This window comes from Phragmites australis, chromosome 3 (genome assembly GCF_958298935.1).
Source record: "Phragmites australis chromosome 3, lpPhrAust1.1, whole genome shotgun sequence".
In the NCBI taxonomy this organism is placed as follows: Eukaryota; Viridiplantae; Streptophyta; class Magnoliopsida; order Poales; family Poaceae; genus Phragmites; species Phragmites australis.
Genome location: NC_084923.1, coordinates 43314476 through 43331571, shown reverse-complemented (window position 1 = coordinate 43331571; position 17096 = coordinate 43314476). Strand labels below are relative to the sequence as shown.

The 17096-nt window shown below is 48.0% G+C and overlaps 3 protein-coding genes across 3 annotated transcripts; all 3 read left to right on the top strand.

Moving 5' to 3' along the window:
- Window positions 1-1649: 1649 nt before the first annotated feature.
- LOC133913221 (uncharacterized) lies at window positions 1650-3201 on the top strand. Its single transcript, XM_062356302.1, has 7 exons — window positions 1650-2050; window positions 2168-2214; window positions 2307-2421; window positions 2496-2540; window positions 2627-2686; window positions 2792-2887; window positions 2985-3201. The coding sequence occupies exons 1-7, from the start codon at window positions 1772-1774 to the stop codon at window positions 3102-3104; spliced, it is 762 nt and encodes a 253-aa protein (XP_062212286.1). The 5' UTR covers window positions 1650-1771; the 3' UTR covers window positions 3105-3201.
- Window positions 3202-9775: 6574 nt separating this feature from the next.
- On the top strand, window positions 9776-13505 carry LOC133913220 (uncharacterized). The gene is made up of 5 exons (XM_062356300.1): window positions 9776-10238; window positions 10329-10456; window positions 10533-10645; window positions 12176-12361; window positions 13195-13505. Exons 1-5 carry the CDS (start codon window positions 9904-9906, stop codon window positions 13222-13224), a joined length of 792 nt encoding a protein of 263 aa, XP_062212284.1. The 5' UTR covers window positions 9776-9903; the 3' UTR covers window positions 13225-13505.
- A 97-nt stretch (window positions 13506-13602) lies between these two features.
- LOC133913219 (probable zinc metalloprotease EGY3, chloroplastic) lies at window positions 13603-16470 on the top strand. Its single transcript, XM_062356299.1, has 5 exons — window positions 13603-14599; window positions 14704-14901; window positions 15001-15225; window positions 15302-15540; window positions 15630-16470. The coding sequence occupies exons 1-5, from the start codon at window positions 14006-14008 to the stop codon at window positions 16138-16140; spliced, it is 1767 nt and encodes a 588-aa protein (XP_062212283.1). The 5' UTR covers window positions 13603-14005; the 3' UTR covers window positions 16141-16470.
- Window positions 16471-17096: the final 626 nt, after the last annotated feature.

The following is a 17096-nucleotide window of genomic DNA, read 5'->3' as shown; positions in this document are numbered from 1 at the left end:
TTTCTAACCCTACTTTGGGAGCCCGTCCGTTTTAGTTCTCGTTGGCCGAGGAATGATGCGTGCCTTCGGTCACATGGGGGAGGGATGAGAATCTTGGTTTGTTTACATGGGAACGCGTGCGGGCACCTCCTCCCTTCCTACATGGTCCCTGCGGGGTTGGGATCTGTGCGTTGCCAAAGCGTAAAATTGACCACACCGCTCCATTAGTGAGTGGCTAATAAAATAATGTCGCCAATGTTTACTGTAGCATTAGGAGACTTGTACTACTCCGGCTTGTATCTTTTGTGGGCTCATCCATGAAACTCTTTTTCGGTCTTCCTGATGGTGGGCTGTAGACTTCTACTGGTTACTACTGGTACATATTGTACGGTATTTTCCAAAGTTTGGATTGGTCTACTGTATATCTATTCAACTACTCTGTCCAATTCTAAATATAAGTCCTTCTAAATTTGTCTTAAGTTCTATTTTTAACTTTTTGACCATCAATAAAAAATAAATCATATAAATTGACAATATAAAATTGGTGTGATTAGATTCATCATGAAAAATTTGATTATAATACATAATTTTTTATTTCAAATAATATACTTTTATAGATATTATTAGTCTAAGTGTCACGTTGAATAACGTGTCGATGTCGTAATGGATTTATATTTAGGATTCAAGTAAGTACTTTGCTACTGTTCATGTCATGAACCGAGTTCTTGTGTAGTGTAACCGCAGGAAAGAGATCATCTCGCTGCGCCTTTCCAATGGCGAAGGCTGCGGGGCATGCGCACGGCAACACGCCTTTCTTCGCGTCCGATCCGTAGGATCCAAGGGAGCAGCACGTGCAGCAACGCCATGCATGCATTTCGTACCGAATCCACCCCCAGCTCATGTACACTGTCTGAAAGACTCATGGCTTGTTTTGATTTCGGATTGTTACTTTTAGGTTTTACAATCTGAAATTAAAGAAAATAGATAGTTTTTTGCTATAGCTTTTTACAACACATTTATTGGATAGTGGGATCTAAGAAACTAGTTTTATTTAGCTTTTTATAGATTATGAAAATCAATTTTTACTGAACTATCCATTAAAATTTTATAAAATTCACCGTCTAACAGTTTTTTACTATCAACTGTTTACAATTCATAATCTACAAATTATTTTTAAAATTCTTAACTGAAATAAACAGTCCTAAAGAGTACTCTAATTTTTACGAATATCTACGAGGGGTTAATCCCAGCTCATACATAGCACGTGGTTGGGTTTGGCGTTAGACCGAGAGGTAGGGAGACATCTTCCTAGGTACTTGTATTGAGGAAAACATCTCTCAATGTGCCTTCGTGCTTCTCCATGTGTACATTAGTTTATCTACTGCCTTGAAAACGCAACACTAAATTACCCTCAAGTCTCAGCTAATCTAACGACATAGCTAAGCTTAACAACAGGAGCTTAAGTAGCAATGGGAGTGGGAAATGGTTGCAAGAGAAAGTGAGGAAGCACGAGCTCGGGTGTCGTAAATCCAGGCCATGCTCGTGGGCCGTGTCTGGAGAAATCGACGTCGGCCTTACTGGACGGCCCAGGTAAAGCCCCTGGCCCTGGTCCGTAGGCTGCAGCCACTCGGAAAACTACACGCCGAGGCCGCGCCACGCGGCCTTCCCGCCGCGCGCCAACGGCCACTCGCTCGCTCGTCGCTCACCGTGCCAGTGGCTCACCGCCCACACACGCGCGCGCGCCCCCGGGCCAGTCCTCGACTAGGTACGCCGTGCACCCGCGTCCGTCCCCATGGCGATGGCCGTCACGCTCCCGCGCGCGCCGCTGATCACTCCCCGCGCGTCAACCTCCGGCCGGCGCGTGCCTGTCTCGGCCGCGCACGCCTCTCTCCCGCGCGTAAGTCGCGTCGGTCGCCTCTCCCTGACCGTCTCCGCTGCGGCGGAGGCTTCCCCCGGTTCGCCTCCCGACGCCGCCGGCGCTCTCGCGTGGGACGCCCTCGGCGGCGTCTCCGTGCTCGCCGCGGGCACCGGTGACGCCGTCCCGCTCAGGGATCTGTGGGACCCCACCGAGGTACTCGCTTCCTCCTAAAGCCAATCTCTTTCCGACACGATGCGAGTACGACAGCGAGTCGGCGATAGTTTTGGAGTCGTATGCTGAAGCCGAAGCCTTGCTGGTTTACGCGCGCAGGGGGTGGCCGTGGTGGCGCTGCTGAGGCATTTCGGATGCTTCTGCTGGTGAGGAGATCGAGACGAGACATGCTTCTTGCTTAAGGTTTCTTGTTCTTTCATTGCTCGCGACTAAGTTTTGGCCGTGGCCGTATTCGCAGCTGGGAGCTGGCCTCTGTTCTGAAGGATTCCATGGCGAAGTTCGATTCGGCCGGGGCTAAGCTGATCGCCATTGGCGTCGGCACTCCAGATAAAGCTCGCATTCTCGCCGATCGGGTAAAGCTCGCCCCTGAATTCTGTCGAATCGTGTTCTGGGATGAACTGAATTTTCAGGGACGTGTGCATTGCAGCTGCCGTTTCCTTTGGACTCCTTGTACGCAGACCCCGAACGCAAGGTGACGGTTCCCTCCATTTATGTTAAAGTATTTGAAAACGGCCTATGGAAATCACAGTGTGTATGACTTTGGACTCATCCTTTCAGGCTTACAATGTCCTGGGTCTGTACCACGGTTTAGGTCGGACGCTTTTCAGTCCAGCTAGTGTAAGCATCGCTTGAGCCTACCGCCGTGTGCTTGTCTTCCTACCGTGCAACTTTTCCGCTAGAAACTGCTTACATTAATGGCACTGAATGGTGGTGTTTCTGAAGGCAAAAATATACTCGAGGCTCGACTCGATCAAGAAGGCGACGAAGAACTACACGTTGGAAGGCACCCCGGCTGACCTGACCGGTGTCCTGCAGCAGGTTGAAGTCATCTTGCTGCGCACACACCCTGTGCTGTGCATCCATAATCTGAACTCTGAAGAATCTCATGCGCTGCTTGTTTCTCAATTCTCTCCAGGGTGGGATGTTCGTCTTCAGAGGGAAAGAGTTGATGTACGCCTGGAGGGACGAAGGCACAGGCGATCATGCTCATCTGGACGACGTGCTCAGCGCCTGCTGCAAAGTCCCGGTTGTTTGACATTTTTCATCAGCTGGATATGTAACAACTAGCAATGTGACCCGTGCAAATAAAACGGCTAGACTCGCTACCATATTTATTTTTCACGGTTCTTTGAGACTCTGAGTTCACGTATTTTTGTATTGTTCTTTCCTATTTATTTTGTTTTAAAGTTATTAATTATCTTACAAGAACTCCTAAAAATTGTATCCAGTTAAAAACCTCTTAAAGCGGGTCGAATCCAACGTATTCTTTCAGCAAAGCCATCCAACATTATTTTTCTTGGGCCACAACCCGGATCAACTCAGCTCTAGCGACTACTGGCTTGCATGCCCGTTCGCGGGCGCCTGGTCGCTATTGTTGCTTTGTTAACTCGATCCAGACATCGCATGGCTGCCATACCCATGTGTCGCGGCCTCGACGCTTGTCCCTACCACATAGCCGTGCCTGCGGTATTCCTGGCTCGTCCGCGTGTGCGCCGCCAGACCTGTTCCGCTGTTGCTGCTTTGTTAACTCCGGAAATGTATCGCCGGGTGATCGCCCGACCTGCGTATTGTGGCCTCGATGATCATCTCCGTGGCACCCTGTCATGCTTGTGGCTTGCCTGGACCATGCATTCTCCTGCGCGAGCCTACAACGGCGCCGTCCAACGCCACTGGAAACCCGTTCAATCCATTCCCTATTTGTTTTCTACTCAACATGCTCTCGAGCCGCCCTTCCCGCCGGTGAGCTCCGCCGCCGGTCTGCTCTTTGTGCCGCCAAGCCCACAGCCCTTCCCACGACGAGCGAGCTCGCCCGGCCTGCGTCGCCGGCCTCCCACGCGGCGCCCTTGGCTTGCCGCGCGCGCGCTCACCCTGACTGCGCCGCCATATCCTCCCGCGCGGTGCCGTAGCTGCCAGGGCTCGCCTGTCGCGGCTCGCGTTCGACTCGATCCAAGGACTCCTCGCCTCGCCGTCTTGGGCTCTCGTAGGCTTAATCTCTCACGAACAGACCTGACAAGGCTAGAATCTAGAACCCATAATTAATACACAGAATAATTTAGATAGATAAACAAATGTTTCAAGCTTGAGAATAGCATAGGAGGTTCTGGCTCTTTCTGACTGTATTGAACACGAATTGTCTTCAAACAGAGTTGTATTTGGCCACTATTGCAATGTGTATCAAATCAATCTCAACCGTTGTAACTTGGACCCACGACAATCAACCATGCACTTTTGGATGATGTGCTCAACATTTGCTGCGAAGTTCCAGTCGCCTGATGGCAAATCCCACAAGTGAGTAGGACAGATACTCGTGCGCGAAGGTTTTTTTATCCATCGTAACACAGAGCAATTTGAGCTTTCTTTTTTAGAAATTTCTCGTTGCATCCTGATTACAAAAGATAAAATAAGAATATACTTCTAACACGCATATTGCGTTCATCCATTCTCTTTAGACATCAACAGATCCTTTGCTTTGCTCACAAGCTGACCATGGTTTACGTTAATGTTAATTGTTGCATAACCTCATTCTAAGTTACTTCTGTATATTTGAAAAGCACTTTTGGTATCCCATGATTTCCGAATCTCAAAGATTGGCTGCTGCAAGGGTAGCTTATCCATCAATGTACATCTGATGCACCGATGTTCCAAGCTTTGTGTATAGGTCGAGATGGTTAACTTTGTGATACCTTGACGGTGATGGAAGCCTTGTAAGCTTGGCTTGTGGTACACATGTACTGATTGTGAATTGTGCATTGTAAGTATGCGAGTTGCTGTTAATAATTCATGAGGAATGCTGCACATCTAGATAATACACGGTTGGTATTAGAGATATATTCGTACAGTTGTAACCTTCCTAGTTTAACTCCTCTAATTGAGGATCTATAACTTCCTAATGCCCGCTCAATACGGCTATATATGAAAGCCCACCCCATCCATTGGCTTGTGCGGTGATTTGCATCTATTCCCCCCCCCCCCTCTATCTTATTCTCTACATGGTATCAGAGACGATCACATCCTGATCTCTTCTGTTGCCTCCCACCTAGCGTCGCCCTCATGTCGCTCATCGGCATAGGTGCCGGTACTTGCGTTGCCCCCTCCGATGCCCTGGTTGCTGCCGCACCGTCAACCTTCATCAACCTGTTCTGCACCGTCGCTGTCAAGTCGCACGTCCTAATGGTCCTCGACTCCAAGTGCCCCAACTACACCAAGTGTTCCTCCTTCTTTGAGTCCATGTGCGGCAAGTTTGGGCTCATGGCGCAGATTAACGACTCTGCTCTGGCGAAACCAAAGGACACACAGTGGGCTCAGGACGACTGTGCCGTTCGCAGCTAACTGTACGGCACCGTCAGCAACGATGTTCTCGACATCACCATGGAACCGAACTAGCACACACGTGCTCTCTAGGTCACCATCAAGTAGCTATTCCGTGACAACAAGGAATCTCGTGCCATCTTCCTCGGCAACAAATTCCACTCAATGGTTCAAAGCGATCTCTCCATCTCCAACTACAGCCAATGCCTCAAAACATTGGCAGATTCCCTGTGCGATGTTGGCCACTCCATCTCCGAATCACAACTCGTCCTCAACATGCTTCACAGTCTCAACTCTCGCTTCTCCAACAGTACGCCAAGGCATGCTCCATGCTCACCTTGAAGGAGCTTCACCTAGCGAATGAAGTCAAGGTCACTGCTAATACCGCCCTAGTCGCGTCTACACCAACCATGCCTTGCAGCCTGGGCGGGGCAGCTCCTTGACGTATTTACCCTCTTTAGCTAGCAGTGGTGGTAGCCGCGACATCAAGCGTGGCGGCAAGAACCGTTGTGGCAAGAACAATGCCAGTTCATCCTTGTCGCCGCGTGGTCCCACTCCACAGCCCACCGGTCCTTGGTTCTACTTCAACCCAAGGTTCGCTGCTCCCGGCACCCCCTACACCGGCGCTCCTCCAAGCGTCGGCATCCTGGGGCCATACCCTTAAGTGCACGCTAAGTTTAAAGCTCAATCGGCAGAAGTTTGAAGCCTTGGCTCTTTATTCCAAACGAAAGTTTGGTGCCTCCAGGATCATAGGAATCATACATGCCATGTGATCTTTTGTGCTTTACATTTGGGATCTTTTGGTTCATCACAATTATTCTGGAAAACTATTCCACTTATTGACCTTAGAAACTACAGTGCCTGTTTTATATCCAGTTAATGACTGCCTGACTGGAGCTATACCATCGGTTTTATCATTCATGAAGTCATGCTATGTTTTATTGTGTCATGTTGTACTGTAACAATTTGAAAAGGTTCAAATCTACCGTAAATTGTAAGAATATTTAGAATCTAGTGGAAGAGGGACGATAGTGTGGTCTCCAATGCATCTTAATCTAAATGAGCTTCAAATGCACCACCGCTGCATTCCTCACTTTCAGAAAAGGCAGCTTCACTGTCTTCTCCCCATGTAAGTTCAATACAAGATTATTCGTAACTAATTTCAGTAATTAGTTTAATTCTATGATAACATGACATTGGTTACACGTTAAATTATGCATGATATTTTAGCTTATTTTTTCGACGATAATGCACTCTCGGAGATTCGACAATGGATCGCTGAGTTCATGATGTCTGAAGTCATCAACCCACACGGCGAGTTGCACTATAAAAATCCTAGGTTGTGGAGTCTTATGTAATATGAATTGATTAAAATTTTGTAACCTTTGCGATTCTGTGATGAATTGATTGAAATATTGTAACCTTTGCGATTCTGTGATAAAATAAGTTCTTATATAATTGTGTTTGTCGATATGGATTTGGATACATTACTCGTAGATAGCTGTCAAATCCTAGCTACGCACCTCTTTACCTGTCACTTATGTCTTAATATAAGTGACGAATAACCTCTTTATCCGTCACTTATGTCTTAATATAAGTGACGGGTAACCTATTAACCTATCGCTTATGTCTTTCTCTTCAGTACATGGGAGACACACATCAGTGACGGGTCACGATTATGATCTATCACCTATTACCTCATTGATGATGGATCATTACCCGTCACTTATGACTAGTCATCAGTGACACGTTCGAGGTGACAGGTGCCCATGTGGTTATCATTCGTCACACATGATCTTTTTTTACGTAGTGATTTATCAGATAATTATAATAATTAATATTTTAGTGTGATGGTTGCTAGACTAAAAGATTTTGGAATTATTAGGTTTAAATACCCTCTTATTTCCCTTTAGAACTTTATGACATGTGTGTATGTGTAAGGTAAATTGTGCTTTAGTTGGAGTACATTGGATGATTATCGTAGCCATGCACGTAGGTGCTTGTGTTTGCTTGTGTGCAGTTGTTGCATCGTATAAAGCAGCGGTTAAAGATGCAGTTATACATAACCGGCACATGCCTTTTTGCTGAGTGAATGTGTCCATCAATGGCACCCCTTGGTGGAATATAAATAGTGCATGTATACATGACATGCCGTAAGTCACTTCTTGATAGCACATGCACAGGAGCACACAATTGCATATGCAATGCATTACTGATCTTGTCATTAGAGGCTAGAGCAATCAAAGTAAAGAAGTAGATGCATATGTATACATATTAACCTTGTTCTCCAATCATCAAGAGAACACAAGAGATGAAGAGAGAAAAGAAACACTTTACAATGGATACTCTATTACTTGTATTCCGCGAGATCATGACGTGATCAATGTATTATATCAAGTATTTAAGGGTTTAATCAAGTCTATACTGAAATGATCCTCTCTAAATGGTTCCATGTTAAAGATTTTTCTTACATAAATGCTGTAAATAACAAATGTGTTTGTCGATATAAGCCAAGTAACAAATGTGATTTTCTATATATTAGTTGACTATCTTCTTCGCCCCCTCAAAATATACACAACTATTTTGGATGTTGGTTCTTGATATAATAAACGTTATACACTACGAATTCTTAGATATTTTTACCCGTGCTTAGGCCCGCCTTGGCTCAGGTTTTCAAGGGTACGGTTTCTGCTCTCACATTGGCGTTTGAACAAGCCTACCCTTGAAGATCGTGGATGCCAATAAAACATTGGGGCATCATCAATTTCAAACATTGGTTGCATTGTTGAAATTTCACAAGAACTTCACAAATAATCTGGAAAATTCATACGTTTCAAGTAGGACCTCAGCAAGCCAACAAATAGGAGGAATTTGACCGGAGGCAGATTTTGCAAATCCGTTGAAGAACAACGCAAACCACCATCAAATTTTCCATACGACGAGACGTGCACAGCGCAGAGGAAGCACATAATTTCCTCCTCATTTCCCGTGACCGTTAATCGGACATCAGTTTAGCCGGTGCGTCTCCTCATCTTTCGCTGCATGCCTGCGTCTTCTCGTCTCGCGCTCCAGGCCCACGTGCTCCAGCAGCGGTCCCGCGTTTTGCCGTGCGTGCGCCCGCGTTTAGCAGCTGCCGTGCGTGTGCGTTTAGCTGCTGCCGTGCGTTTAGCGCCCGCGTTTAGCTGCCGTACGCGCCCCTCCCGCCTTTAGTTGCAGCATTTGTGCGTGCTATGGATTTGCTCCAGCCCCCTCCCACATTTATCTTTTTTTCTGCGCGTATGGCAGATTGATTTGACAGTTTGATTGAGATATGGAGGGAAGAAAATTTTGGCAGAATCATTGAAAATTCAAAAACTTGCTACTCTCTCTGCTCTCCTCTATTTGTATAAGTACTGATGAGCACCAAAGCGTACACATGAGTACTGATTAATTTTAATGGCTAGGTTAGACCTTAATACTCCTACTATCCCAATCAATTGGGATGAGGTTGAGGAGTTTGAAGGATCGGTGTTTGATTTGAACTATGATCTTGAGTGGGATGATGATGCGAACGGAGTTGATGAAGGTGGTGCTGTCGGAGATGGTGCGCCCGACCTTGTGCACGGAGGCGGCGAAGGAGGTGGTGCCTCAGATGATGGCACGCACGACCGTGTGCACGTCGACGCCATCCGCGGCCACAGCGGGCTGGATTTACAAGGCGGTGGAGAAGCACATGTAGACGTTCCACCACAGGGAGAAGAAGAAGGTGAGCGTTTTGCATCTCTATCTCTCTCTGCTTTGGTTTCTGCAGAGATTGATCGGCTTCGGTGTGATGATCAGAATGTCGTGTTATTTATTGGTGTATGCGCATGTGCTGTCGTTCTTGGGCTGGAAGAGGTCACGCCGGGCTTGGTCGTGCTGTTGCCGGTCATGCACAAGGAGAGGAGGTTGGTCGAGTCACTGGCGTCAATCTCGTCGGCCACGGGCACGCCTGCCGCTGTAGGCTCCGCACGCTCGGTCTCAGCGGCCGCAGGCATGCCATGCAAGGACATTCTCAGGAAAGATAGTCATATTTCCTTTTACTTTTGTGGAGGCTGCGAAATACAAGCAGCAGCTATCGAGGCGTCGCCAAAGCATGGGAGAAAGCAGAAAGTCAGGAGCATATCAGAGAGAACGTGTTGGATTCTGGAACGAATCAGAAAAATTTAGACTTCTTATGATATGGAATGGAGAGTATAGTTTATTAAGATGGTTCATTTATATTGAGATTATTAAATTAAATAAAAATATTATAAGATATATGAAAGAATAAATAAATATATAAGTATTCGGTGATTGATATTGACGTATACGGTGAGAGTTATGGACGACGCACGCGGAGTTGCATTTCCCATCCCCGGGCCCGCCGCTCCTCGTCCACACCAACCCTCGTTCCGACCTCCTCTCTCCTAGACTCTTCCAATTAAGACCACCGGAAAACGAAATGTAGGCCACCCAAACCCAGACGCAAATCCTCCTCCTCCCCGCCACCGCCGGCTTGAGAGACGATGCTGCTCGTGAGCCAGGCCGCGAACGGCTCCCTCTCCGCGCGGCGGCTGCCCTCCAAGCCGCCGGGGCCCACTACCTCCAACCCCTACCCGCTCTTCGCCAACCCCCGCCTACCGCGCCGCCGCCTCGCGCTCTCCGGCGCCGGCGCAGAAGCCCCGCGCCGCGCCGCGCAGACATCGGCCGCCGTGGGCGAGGGCCCCTCCGGCTCCCCGGCCACCGCCGCCGAGGACCCCGTCCTCGTCCGCGTTGCCGACGACGGGGTGCCCCTGGAGGGCGTCATCCAGATAGAGAAGCCCGGGGACGCCAACGCCGGGCCTAAGCTCGTCTCCTACGCGTACGTGTCGTACCGTGTGGCCCGCGCCATTCCCCCGGTCTAGCCCGTTGGTTCGTATCCGATTCGTTGATTCGTGCTCTGCGTTCGCAGGAAGCTGGGGCTTTTGACCGGCGGGGATGTGCTCTGCCTGCTGGTGTTCTCCGCCATAGGGAGGTTCAGCCATGGGCTGCCTGTTCTCGACGCGGAGACGTTCAAGACGGCCGACCCGTTCATTGCTGGTTAGGGAAATTCCTGCCTGTTTTTCATCTGTTGTGCCATGCGAATGTCTTTCTCATGGATTCGGGTCTTGTGTAGGGTGGTTGCTCAGTGCCTATCTCCTTGGTGGATTTGGAGACGATGCAAAAGGGCGAAATGGTGTGGGGAATGCTGTTATCACTGCGGCCAAATCCTGGGTTGTCGGGATACCGGTAATTTTCTGTTCTAGTGTTTCAAACATGAGCCGTGAATTGTGATATTAATGCTACAATGTACGATGTTGTGAATTGCAATCTTTGTGAACCTTTTTCTCCCATCTACTTAACAGAGGCAGGAGCCCATTCCCCATTCTGTTGTTAACTTGTTATCACTGACTCATCTGTTGCTTGCATGAGAATTGGCCAATTCTGCCCTGTATCAATACTTTATTCATGTGCCTTTCAATTATACATCAGCATACATGCCTTTTTGCATCAAATATTACAAACTACATTTATTTCTACATCTGTTCATGCAATTTTATTTATCGAGGTATTTAGGGTCAGTCTTATTCTTGTCTGTTAATAGGTTAATTGGAGGGCACCACCGAATATTAACCACTTGTCAATCTCTCATGAGGGATAGCCAAATAAGCTTTCCATGTGCTTGAATGCCTTATTGATAACCTAACCAACCTACTTTTCTTGATGTCGTTTTTGTTGGAGTTACTAAATATATCAACATTGCTAAGCAAATTTAGATATTTCTTTATTAGTTGACAAGTGATCCAAACGGACCATAGACTGTTTCCTAGGCTACACAATTGGGTGATATACTCTATTAGTCTAGTATGGTGATTTTTCTCGGATGATTAGACAGAAGTGCCAATCCATTACTCAAGAGTCAAGACCTAATTGGAGGTTGTTTCATTTGTGTAGTGTTGAACCATATATAGTGTTGTTAAATACAATGAACCTACTTCTAAATAGTCATTTGAAGAAACAATGCAAACTGAAAGTTGGTGCCACTGCTTTTACCTTGTTTACGTGTACCTATGCATTCGTCTCAAGAAAAAAGAAAAAACCTCTGCATTTACTTATGTTCTAAACTCTTAAATATTTTCATGTCTTATTATCTACGGAAAACTCCAAATCACCCCCTGAACTTTGCTTTGATCTTCAAATTTCACCCTGAACTTTGCTTCGATCTTCAAATTTCACCCTGAATTATGAAACTAGATATTTTTCACACTAAACTTTACAGTACCATTCAAATAACACCCTAACCGGTTTTGGAGGGTGGTATTGCCTACGTGGCAAGTATACATGGGCGGTTTTGCTACATGGGCATGCTGACATGGCTGATTTGGTCCAGCTCACCATCCACCTACGTAGACGTGATAGAGCAAACCCTGGCCCCACGTATCATTCTCTCTCCGGAGGATGGTGAAGCAACATGAACGAGTCAATTCATGGCAAAACTACTTGCCAAAAAAGAAGAATAACAACAATATTAAGTGATATGTCAGCCCACGTGGCAAAAACCGCCCATGCCGATCTGCTATGTAGGCAAAACCACCCTCCAAAACCGGTTTGGGTGTTATTTGAATGGTATTGTAAAGTGTCTGGTTCCATAGTGCAGGGTGAAATTTAAAGGTCAAGGCAAAGTTTAGGGGTGATTTGGAGTTTTCCCTATTATCTAATGATGATGTGTTGCTGATATTTAATATCCGATGCTGACTCTGATTCTCTCTCTTCTGTTAGCTGGGGCTTGCTATCCGAGCACTGGCATCTGGTCATATTCCACCAACTCCTTTTATCTTGGTAACCATGGGAGGTACAGGGGTCTTGTTAACTGTATGGCGTGCCCTGGTTTCTCAACTCCTTTCCACTGGACAGAAGCAGCAGGATGATGTCTACCGGCGTGGAAGTTCTTTCGAGCTTTTTGAGGTCAGAAATTCAGGGTCTTTCCTTTTTTCTGTGCTGTAATTTGATAATTCCAGATGCAGCAGACAGTCATAAATTTGTACTACTGCACGTAGTTTTTTTAAGTTTGTGCCCTCTTATGATACAAACAATACAGTGATGGAAAAAGACAGGCTTTATTCATTACTGAACTTCGCAGGGAGGCAATCTTATTTTGATACCAATATATTATCAGTTCCCCCACATTTAGATCATTGCAATTCTCTTTGATTTATAAAAATAAAACTAGTTGAAAATTTTGGTTGACGAATAACATGTTTCTTTCATGGAACTAACATTCTAGTTTTGCTGTGGGTATTAGAGTATTACACTATTAGTTGCCTGCCAATTTGGCATGTTCTTCCCTCAAATCAAGCCCATGTTTGCAACAAGTTAGGAGCTACGAAGAGCTCTTAATCTTATAGGATGATGAAGCTGAATTATATTGCTTATTCTTTACAAAATGAGTTCATATAATATGTAAAGTTAATCGCTGCTATATTATGATCCAAGACGAACGACAAGCTCACCTTTGCAACAAGGTTGGAACTAGGAAGAGCTCTTGCTAATTAGGTGATGAAAACTAAATTGTTGCTTATTATTTACAAAATAAGTTCATATAATATGGCAAGGCTCTTTTTTCTCAAAACAACATCTTAAGGCTTTGTGTTTCTTGGCTTCTGTCATAAGCAATTTTCCTCATTCTTACGGATTGCTTCTCATCTCACTAGTGATTGCAATTAACTACACAAAAATTTCAAGAGGTCCTAAAAAATTGTTACATGAAACACTGAATAACTTTTTTCTTCTTCATGCAGTTACTCACATCACTGGTGCGGAGGTGGTGATGTCTGAAGGCCGAAACAATAAAAGGTCACGGTTACCTGTGTGTAAGTACAATTTTGAAGGTGAAGATGAGCAGACTAAAACCTAGTTTGGAGCATATGCAGGATCAAAAATCCTTTGACAAGATCACACGCGCAACACAGCGCTAAGTGTCTTATTTATAAGATGTGCGTGATCAACCCCCTTGTAAAATTATATATGTAGCTTGACTTTCTAATCAATAAACTTTGCCTCGTGTACCGGCATTTTCGATTCCAATATATGATTTCGCTACACTGTGCCAGATTGTTCCTACTTGTTCATATGATGGACTCACTCGAAGCTCCTGGTGCTTACTCAGCTCCACAGGAAGAGTGGACTCAAAAAATTGGGGGAAAAAAAGAGGACGAACTCCATAGTTTCGAGTCGACGGCATGAAAATGAGGAAGCCTTCCAAGGCAGGGCCCACACAATAAGCTCCAAGCCAGCGTGCCCAGCTGCTGCCAAGTGTACGTCTCCCCAGGCCAGTTGGATAAGCCGGGGCCTCACCTTGGTCTCAACTCCACTCCGTCGTCGCCACTCGCCCCTACTCACTCACAGGCCAGCCACCTCCGACCCATCGCATTCTTCACGACTCCTCCGGTCACGCGGCTTCTCAAACCTTCTAGAACTCCCGCCTTCCTTCATCCTTCCCTCCATTCCAAACCTTTTTAAGCTCTCCCATGACGCCTGACCTCCTCAGATCTCTCAGCAAAACACTAGAGCAAGCTAAGCACGTACGTCAAACTCCACAGCTCGTCGCCAATGGCGTCTGCTTCTCTCGTGACTTCTCTCTTGTGCAGCAGCAGTGCTTCTACCAGCAGAAGTGCAGCCGTACCAAGAGCGATCCGGATCCCTCTCTTCTCCAAGAACCTGTACAAGCCGTCTCTTTGGCCTCTTAGGAGTAGTTCTGTAGTTAGGCGATCGTTGCAGCAGGAGCAAGAGGAGAGGGCGGACCCGGCGTCCTCCGTAGCTGTAGCCTCCGGCGAGCAGCAGCAGGAGGCGACGGCGTCACATCATGTCGGTGGGGAGGATGACGCGAAGGCATCGCATCATGCTGGAGGAGAGGGAGGCCAAGAAGAAGGCGATGGTGAGGAGAAGAGGAGGAAGGAGCAGCAGCAGGAGGTGGACTGGAAGTCGGACGAGGAGTTCAAGAAGTTCATGGGCAACCCGTCTATCGAGGCCGCCATCAAGCTGGAGAAGAAGCGCGCCGACAGGAAGCTACGCGAGCTGGACCGCGAGCCCGACGCCAACCCCGTCGCCGGCCTGCTCCGGGGTTTGGCCAAGGACCAGCTGGCCCGCGAGAAGCAGAGGCTGGAGCTGGCGGAGCAGACCTTCAAGGCCCTTGACCTCAACAAGGTAACCTAACCTGCTGATGTTCTGTTTGATTTATTATTGATCTCGTCCTCTCGATTGGATTGAATCATTTGGTAAGACGAAAAATTTGATCTTTGGGCATGCAGCTGAAGAGCTGTTTCGGGTACGACACGTTCTTCGCGGTGGACGTCCGGAGGTTCGGCGACGGCGGGATCTTCATCGGGAACCTGAGGAAGCCTGTGGAGGAGGTCCGGCCCAAGCTGGAGAAGAAGATCGCCGAGGCGGCCGGAACAGAGGTCACCCTCTGGTTCATGGAGGAGAAGAACGACGACATCACGAAGCAGGTAACCTGTTGCTGGCCGGCTTCTGAGCCGTTACTGCATTCGTACATTCATATACGATCATGGAAGGTGACGCCGTTTTGATTCGCGATTCGGATTCAGGTCTGCATGGTTCAGCCCAAGGCAGAGATTGATCTCCAGCTCGAGATCACTAAGCTGAGCACGCCGTGGGGCTACCTGAGCGCTGTGGCGTTGGCGGTCACGACCTTCGGGACGATTGCCATCATGAGCGGCTTCTTCCTCAAACCCGGCGCGACGTTCGACGACTACGTCTCCAACGTGCTCCCGCTGTTCGGCGGCTTCCTCTCCATACTCGGCGTCTCTGAGGTATGAATGATCTCCGTTCTACGGCGTCCTTCCACCTCTGTCGAGCGTGCTAACCATCTTGGAACAATCGATGCAGATCGCGACGAGGCTGACCGCTGCGAAATACGGCGTGAAGCTGAGCCCGTCGTTCCTCGTGCCGTCGAACTGGACGGGCTGCCTTGGCGTGATGAACAATTACGAGTCGTTGCTGCCCAACAAGAAGGCCCTCTTCGACATCCCGGTCGCGCGCACGGCCAGCGCGTACATCACGTCGCTCGTGCTGGCGGTCTCGGCGTTCATCGCCGACGGTAGCTTCAACGGCGGCGAGAACGCCCTGTGAGTCCTGCAACCACCTTGCCTTCGGTTGCTAACAAGTATTTTTGAGGGGGACAGGGTTCTGACGACTCTGGTTGCCATTGCCGCAGGTTCGTGCGGCCGGAGTTCTTCTACAACAACCCTTTGCTGTCGTTCGTGCAGGTGGTGATCGGCCCCTACGCCGACGAGCTGGGGAACGTGCTCCCCAACGCGGTGGAGGGCGTGGGCGTCCCCGTGGACCCGCTGGCGTTCGCGGGGCTCCTGGGCATCGTGGTGACGTCGCTGAACCTTCTGCCGATCGGACGGCTGGAGGGCGGCCGGATCGCGCAGGCGCTGTTCGGGCGGGGCACTGCGGCGCTGCTGTCGGTCGGCACGTCGCTGCTGCTGGGCGTGGGCGCCATCTGTGGCAGCGTGCTGTGCCTGGCGTGGGGTCTCTTCGCCACCTTCATCCGCGGCGGGGAGGAGATCCCCGCGCAGGACGAGATCACGCCGCTCGGAAGCGACCGGTACGCGTGGGGGTTCGTGCTCGCCGTCGTCTGCCTCCTCACGCTCTTCCCCAACGGCGGCGGCACATACTCCAGCTCCTTCCTCGGCGAGCCGTTCTTCAGAGGCGGAATCTAGACGCTGCGCCGTCGCATGGTCGTGGCGTAGGAAGAACTCAGAGGAGTTGTAGGAGGGATCTTGTACAGTTTCGTACGCTCGGATTGCTCTCCTTCGATTCGTGTTCAGTGTGGCCGTAGTCACTCAACTAACCACTATGCAATCTCCATGCCAAGATCGATATAGAAGCACTTCCTGCGATATATTTTACAGATAGTATTGCCAGGGGACAAGGCGCCTTCAGGAACCTAGGAAGTTCACATGAATTTGATCAGTTTCACATAAGAGTTTTCAATTTCTATAGGAAACATACAAATTCTTAATTTTAAAATGGGTCTAAACAGTGCTATACTGCATTGTGCTTGTGGGACTGAGCTGTTTGGATGCTATCCAATGCAAGCGGTACTAATTTTTAGTGTTCCCGAAACACGGGCAACGCCAAAATATGAGTATTACCAACTTTCGGTAAGGTTTGGGGGCAACAAACCATGGACCTATTATACATTGCTTAGGAGGATCATTATCCCCCATTTGCACACCCTAAGCCCACCCACGTCGCCCCTTTGCAACCTCCTCATAGCTCTCTGGCGTCGTCTCCGCTGTCAGAGAGCCTATCCGATGAGTCCCCACCTCCACCTCTCCTCCTTCAACTCTGGTGAGCTTTTCTTGTCGTGCTCGCCACACCCCACCCTCATACTTCGTCTCTGGCGATGGAGATCTAGTTTTGTTATTCTAAGATCGAAAATGACGACTAGACGGAAGTAAATAGGCGTCTCAATAACTTTCTTGCAAAATTGATGATCTTCTACTATTCGAACACCTGACGCACCTATGCAAGAGAATCACAACAGAATGCAACACAAATACACAGCGAAAAAACTATATCAACCTAGAAATTCCAGAAACTACGGAGAAAGATCAAAAACCAAATTACAAGATTTAATAAAAAATGGGTATCATAGTTAGAATCGAACACT